Below are 6,390 nucleotides of genomic sequence, written 5' to 3'. Positions count from 1 at the left end.
AGCACAGCCCCCCACCCATCTAGAGTTTACTACTGAATGCTCAACTGACAAGTTCGGAGGGGGTAAACCTGTAAGTTGATTTGAGTTAACCGGGGGGGGGCTTAGAAATACTATCCCTGTTAGCCTCCAATATGTGTGATAGCTCTCCTGTGTTTAGGGGTACTGTTTGAACATTAGAGTGGACATTGTCAGGAGCATTGTTTGGGGTAGTTCGGGATTGTATCCTATTCTCTGCATTGGTGGAGCCATGAGTTTTGCCCCTCTGTATCCAGTCATTAAAAAGCACAGTCAACCCCTCAACCTTCTCATGGAGGAACTTGAGTTCATCCTTTACGATGTCCCTAATTTGGATCTGTAAGTCAACTATCAACTTTATGACCCATACTGGCTGTTTACTTTTAGTTTCCGTGTTCCCTCCTTGCTGGGTACCCACCCCTATTGTCCCCTATTGATCCTGGACCTTCTTCCTCTTTACAGCTGATTTTGCCTTAGGTTCAGGTTTGCTATTCCTGCCTAGTTGAACTTGTGGTGTGGCCTTTACTTCACTTTGGGTGGTTACTTAATTTATTGGTAATTGGTCACTGGGGGACTCGGGCAGCGAAACCTCTGGGATTTGTGTGGATCTGAGATCAGGTGAGGGAATTTCTAAATTAGGAGTCAGGGACAAGCGTCTCTCGGTCCGTTTGATTTCGGATGTCACGGCACCCATAGCCTTTTATTGCATTCCGTCAATGGAGGTGGATTTTGGTGTTGGCTTAGGCAGGACCTGCTTCTTCTCCGCACAAGCTCTTCTCCCCATTCTAGCTGTTCTACGTCAAAATTCCCTGTTGACTCTAAGATTTAAAAAATGAGTATGAAGAAGCTAGTTGTCCCGAGGTGGTTGGGACGTTGGGGTTTGAACTGGGGGCTGTTGTTTCTACAGGTGGAGCTGATAAAAAGAGAAACAGAGGCGCCTTCAGTAACGGTTTTAACGAAGGCTTTATTGGGACGTAAGTTTTTTTCATGAAACACAGTCTTTTGAAATGGGACAAAGAGAAGGAATCCTCTTGCATTGACTCTTTGGCTTCGGGACGTCAGGTGGTCGGGGTCCACACCGGGAGTCGTCTTTTGGTTCCGCTCCGGTTCCGGCAAAGGAAAGGAAACGAGGGTCAGGACAAAATAATGTTGTGATACTTTCTCAAGGGACCGGGAGTGAGGGAATAACCGTCGTGAGCTCGTGCACTACTTAATCTACCCCTAACAGGTGGGGAAATGAAGTGCTCGTGCAGGGGTGGAGGATAGAGGGCTTTCTACAGAAAATATTCACTGCTGTTTCTTCCGCCCGACCCAACCCGCTACCCGGCCCCGTACCTCTTGGAGCCATGCTCCGCCCGTGGGAACGTGGCGGGGCGAAGCATGAAACCGTTGGCCTCCTGGCGTGTCATTCTCCTTCTGCTCCAAGTCCTGGACACTCCCGCCGTCTTCCACGTGTGCCTCCGCTCCTTGGGAAACGCCGTCCGATGAGGATTCTGTCTTTCCGGCTTTTGATGCCGCTACGCCCTCAGGGGGTGGAGACTCGTTACCTGGCTCAGAAGTTTTAAAGGGACCTTCTGAATTACTAATCGGAATCCAGACTGAGTCGTCCTCTTCGGTCCACGACGCTGGTGTATTCTGTGGGGACAAGGTGCACGGTAAAAGAGGTGTGGCTGTCCACCATTCAGCAGTAGTCTGAGGTTCCGGCCCCCGTGCCCCGTCACATTCCTCCCCCCCTGGCTTCTCCCGTTCGGGGAGAGGGAACACCCTTGAAAGGAAGTCCGCGTTACCATTGTCTTTTCCTTTACGGTGTTTAATGGTAAAGGCATACGGTTGAAGAGACAGGAACCACCTCAAGACTCTGGGATTATGGCTCCTGTTTTGATGTATCCATCTTAGGGGCGTGTGGTCTGTATGAAGGATGAATGGTTTTCCCTCGAGATAATATCTAAGCTTCTCTACAGCCCACTTTATAGCCAGAGCCTCCCTTTCAATAGTGGAATACCTGCATTCTCTTGGAAACAGCTTCCTACTTACATACAAAACAGGATGCTCAATGCCATCTTTACTGACTTGGGACAGAACAGCACCAATACCCACATTGGAGGCATCTGTAGCTAGAATATATGGTTTAGCATGATCAGGAGAGGTCAATACTGGTGCCGTAGTCATGGTTGATTTTAAGAACTGAAAGGCTTTTAAGGACTCAGGTGAGGGCTGCTTAAACTTGCTAGGTCTTGTGTCTTTTCGAAGGAGGTCAGTTAAAGGGGCTGCTATCTCAGCAAAGTGAGGTATAAACCTACGGTAGTACCCCACCAGTCCTAGAAAAGCTCGTAGGTCTCTTTTGTTAGAAGGAAAAGGAACGGCCGCTATTGCTCTTACTTTCTCACTTTGGGGAGCTATGCACCCTTCACCCAAGACATACCCCAGGTAGTTTACAGTATGAAAGGCGGCTCCTGATTTTTTTGCATTAATGTGCAGTCCCGCTTTCTTTAATGCAAAAAGGATGGTTGTCAGATGCACAAGATGTTCTTTCCAATCTCGGCTGTAAATAACTATATCGTCTAAATAGGCCGAGCTGAAAGCAGTGTAGGGCTGTAGCACTAGGTTCATCAAACGTTGAAAAGTTGCTGGAGCCTCATGTAACCCAAAGGGCAGAACTGTAAATTCGTAAGCTCCATCGTCTGTTACAAAGGCCGTTTTCTTCCGATCTTCTTCCCGAAGGGGCACTTGCCAATACCCCTTTGTGAGGTCGATAGTTGTTATGTAACGGGCATCACCTATCTTTTCTATCAAGTCATCAACCCTGGGGATGGGGTAGGTATCGAAATGTGACACCGCATTTAGAGCACGGAAGTCCATACAAAACCGTTTGGACCCATCCGGTTTGGGGATCATCACTATGGGTGAAGACCAATGGCTCTGGGACGGCCGTATGACACCGAGTCGTAGCATATCTTGGACTTCTTTACGGACCGCATCTTTTCGGGCAGCTGGGATCCGGTACGGTCTTTGCTTTACAACTTTACCCGGTAGGGTCTCTATGCGATGTTCAGCAAGATTAGTTCTTCCGGGCAAGTCGGAGAAGACGTCAGAAAAGGGTTTCAGTGTCTCTGATAACTCCTCCTTTTCTTGATTGGTCAGCTCTGTATTCACCACTAGTTGGTCCAGGGTTGACGTCTGGGCCACAGCCGTCTGTGCTACCAAATGTCCTTCCCGTGGCGCTGGTCCCAGCCATTCCTTGAGCATGTTAATGTGATAGGTTTGTGTCTTGGATGGGGACATGCGTAACCTGTAGGTGGTAAGTCCAATGGTATCAACTATCTGATATGGTCCTTGCCATTCATGTTTCTGTTTGTTCATGCTAGAAGGGAAGAGTACGAGTGCCCAGCTTCCTTTTTTCAGTGTTCTCAACTTCTTTCCTTTATCATAGGTTTGTTTGTACCTGTTCTGCTGGGCTTCCAGATTAGAATAGGCTAGTTCTTGTAGCTTTCCTAGCTTGGATCTTAAGTGGCTTGTGTAATCTAACATTGACTTCTGTTCTTCTACTTCTTCATTCTCCCACATGTCCTTAGTTATTTCCAACAAGGAACGTGGCATCCTTCCGTATAGGAGTTCAAAGGAGGAACACCCCAGGCTACTTTGTTTCTGGGCCCTAATAACATATAGGGCTATGGGTAAGAGCCTGTCCCAGGAGGGTCCTTCAGCAGACAACATTTTCTTCAGGGTTGATTTGAGGGTTTGATTATACCGTTCCACCAGACCGCCGGTCTGTGGATGGTACACCAAGGTCTTTAGATGTTTTATAGCAAGGGAAGCACAGACCTCTTTCATTAATTTGGAAGTAAATGGTGTTCCCTGATCAATCAGTACTTCCTTAGGAAACCCCACTCTTGAAAATAATTCTACAAATTTTTCAGCGATGGCTGCTGTGGTGGTGGTTCGCAGCGGAAATGCTTCAACAAACCTGGTGGCGTAGTCAACTATGACTAGGGCATACAGGTATCCTTGGCTCGACTTTGGCAAGGGGCCTATGACGTCCATGCCGACCCTTTCGAATGGTACTCTAATAATGGGCATCTTTTGCAGCGGAGCCATGGATGGTCGACGGGTATTTTGTCGTTGACAAACTTCACATTTCGCACAATATTCCTGCACGTCTTTATATATTCCGGGCCAAAAGAAATGTCGGGTTATGCTATCCGTAGTTTTTTCTTTTCCTGCGTGACCGGCCGTCAGATGTGCATGCGCAAAGAAAAGAACCTGCTCTCTAAAGGACTGGGGTACCAGCAGTTGTAATTCCCCATCCGCTCTGTTTTGCCTATACAGTAGGTCGTTTTTTATCAAAAAACGCGGATAGGAGGAAGAGGCTAGATCACCCGCAGCATGGGCAGCTTCCCAGGCATTGACTAAGGTCCTGTCTTCACTCTGAGCAAAACGGAAGTTTCGATCAATAACCCAAGGTTCGGGGGACAGGTATGCAGGAAGGCTACTATTCTGTTTTGTTTGGGATAGGGTCTCTTTGAAGAGGGACAAGAACTCAGGGTTGTCTGTTCCTAAGATCATGTCTTCAGGAAGTGAGTCCACCACCCCTACCCACACCTTACAAGGTTCCCTATTTGGAAGGGCTATCGTTATAGATGCTACTGGGTACGATTTTACATCTCCGTGGACACACCTTATATAAACGGGCCCCTTTGGATTCATCTGTTCTGGTTTAACAAATCGGGTTTGAATTACTGACTGCCTACACCCTGAATCTAGCAAGGCCCTTACAGAGTAACCATTCATCCTCATACTCACGTAGAAGGTGCTGCCCATTTTGGTGGAGTACATCTCTGTCCTCGGGAGATAGCCGACTTCCATCGGTTCCTCTGGTGGCTTACGTTTGGGACACATTCTTGCGATATGGCCCCACTCTCCGCATTCGAAGCACTGGGGACCTTTGTTTGGTGGAAGGATCATACTTGTGGGGCGTAGCAGTCGAAGCAGTTCTACTCCGCCCTTAGGTTTTTTCTCTATTTTGGATGGCGGAAGCACTTTCTGAGTTTTTTCCGGCTCCCACGTAAGGGTTTTTGGTTGAGCTCTAGCGTATTGGGAAGCCATTTCGATTGCGTGTTCTACAGTAAGTCCCACATGTTGACGCAACCACCGCTGTGTAGCGTAAGGCAGGGCTTCCATGAACTGCTCCAAATATATTTTCTTTAGAATGTCCTCTTTACTACAGAGGTCCGGGCGCAACCATTTGTCGGCTGACATTTTTAGCCTGAAAAAGAGAGTCTTTGGGTTCTCCCCTGGAATGCCTCTTTCTTTCCTGAACCGCACATGATAGGCCTCCTGATCCAAACCCAAATGGTCCAGGATCACCATTTTGATTGTGGCATAAGGGGTTGTGCCGAGGGGATTAGCAGCCTGATAGGCAGACTGGGCTTCGCCGGTGAGCAGAGGTGCTAGGAAAAACGGCCATTTCTCTTCTGGCCAACTCAGTGCACGGGCCGCCCTTTCAAAGTTAATCAGGAAGGCGTCCGGTTCTTCACCTGAAACGTATTTCTGGAGGACCACCCCTGGGGGATGGGGTGTATGTACTCTAACCTCCCCTTGGACGACTTGTGGCGCAGGGGTTATACTCTTTAGACTTTCCAGTTGAGCTGTTATCGTGGTAGTGAACATGTCCCGGTCTGCCTGTGCGGACGTCATTTGGTTTTCCATCGCTTTTTCCAATTTCTCCTGTCCTTTAATGATATGGTCAATTAGGGCCTCCATCTTTTCTTTACAGACGGATGGTGATCCCACTTCTGACACCAGTTGTCCCGAGGTGGTTGGGACGTTGGGGTTTGAACTGGGGGCTGTTGTTTCTACAGGTGGAGCTGATGAAAAGAGAAACACAGGCGCTTTCAGTAACGGTTTTAACGAAGGCTTTATTGGGACGTACGTTTTTTTCATGAAACACAGTCTTTTGAAATAGGACAAAGAAAAGTAATCCTCTTGCGTTGACTCTTTGGCTTCGGGACGTCAGGTGGTCGGGGTCCACACCGGGAGTCGTCTTTTGGTTCCGCTCCGGTTCCGGCAAAGGAAAGGAAACGAGGGTCAGGACAAAATAATGTTGTGATACTTTCTCAAGGGACCGGGAGTGAGGGAATAACCGTCGTGAGCTCGTGCACTACTTAATCTACCCCTAACAGGTGGGGAAATGAAGTGCTCGTGCAGGTGTGGAGGATAGAGGGCTTTCTACAGAAAACATCCACTGCTGTTTCTTCCGCCCGACCCAACCCGCTACCCGGCCCCGTACCTCTTGGAGCCACGCTCCGCCCGTGGGAACGTGGCGGGGCGAAGCGTGAAACCGTTGGCCTCCTGGCGTGTAGTTCTCCTTCTGCTCCA

General features: G+C 48.6%; 1 protein-coding gene across 1 annotated transcript; it reads right to left on the bottom strand.

The window, feature by feature from the left end:
- Positions 1 to 1,302: 1,302 nt before the first annotated feature.
- LOC147725093 (uncharacterized) lies at positions 1,303 to 5,955 on the bottom strand. Its single transcript, XM_086967105.1, has 2 exons — positions 4,816 to 5,955; positions 1,303 to 1,650 (listed from the first exon to the last, which is right to left on the bottom strand). Exons 1-2 carry the CDS (start codon positions 5,953 to 5,955, stop codon positions 1,303 to 1,305), a joined length of 1,488 nt encoding a protein of 495 aa, XP_086823231.1.
- Between the last annotated feature and the right edge of the window lie 435 nt (positions 5,956 to 6,390).

Source organism: Lissotriton vulgaris, chromosome 4_1, assembly GCF_964263255.1.
Source record: "Lissotriton vulgaris chromosome 4_1, aLisVul1.2, whole genome shotgun sequence".
NCBI lineage: Eukaryota > Metazoa > Chordata > Amphibia > Caudata > Salamandridae > Lissotriton > Lissotriton vulgaris.
This window is presented reverse-complemented; position numbering and strand designations above follow the sequence as displayed.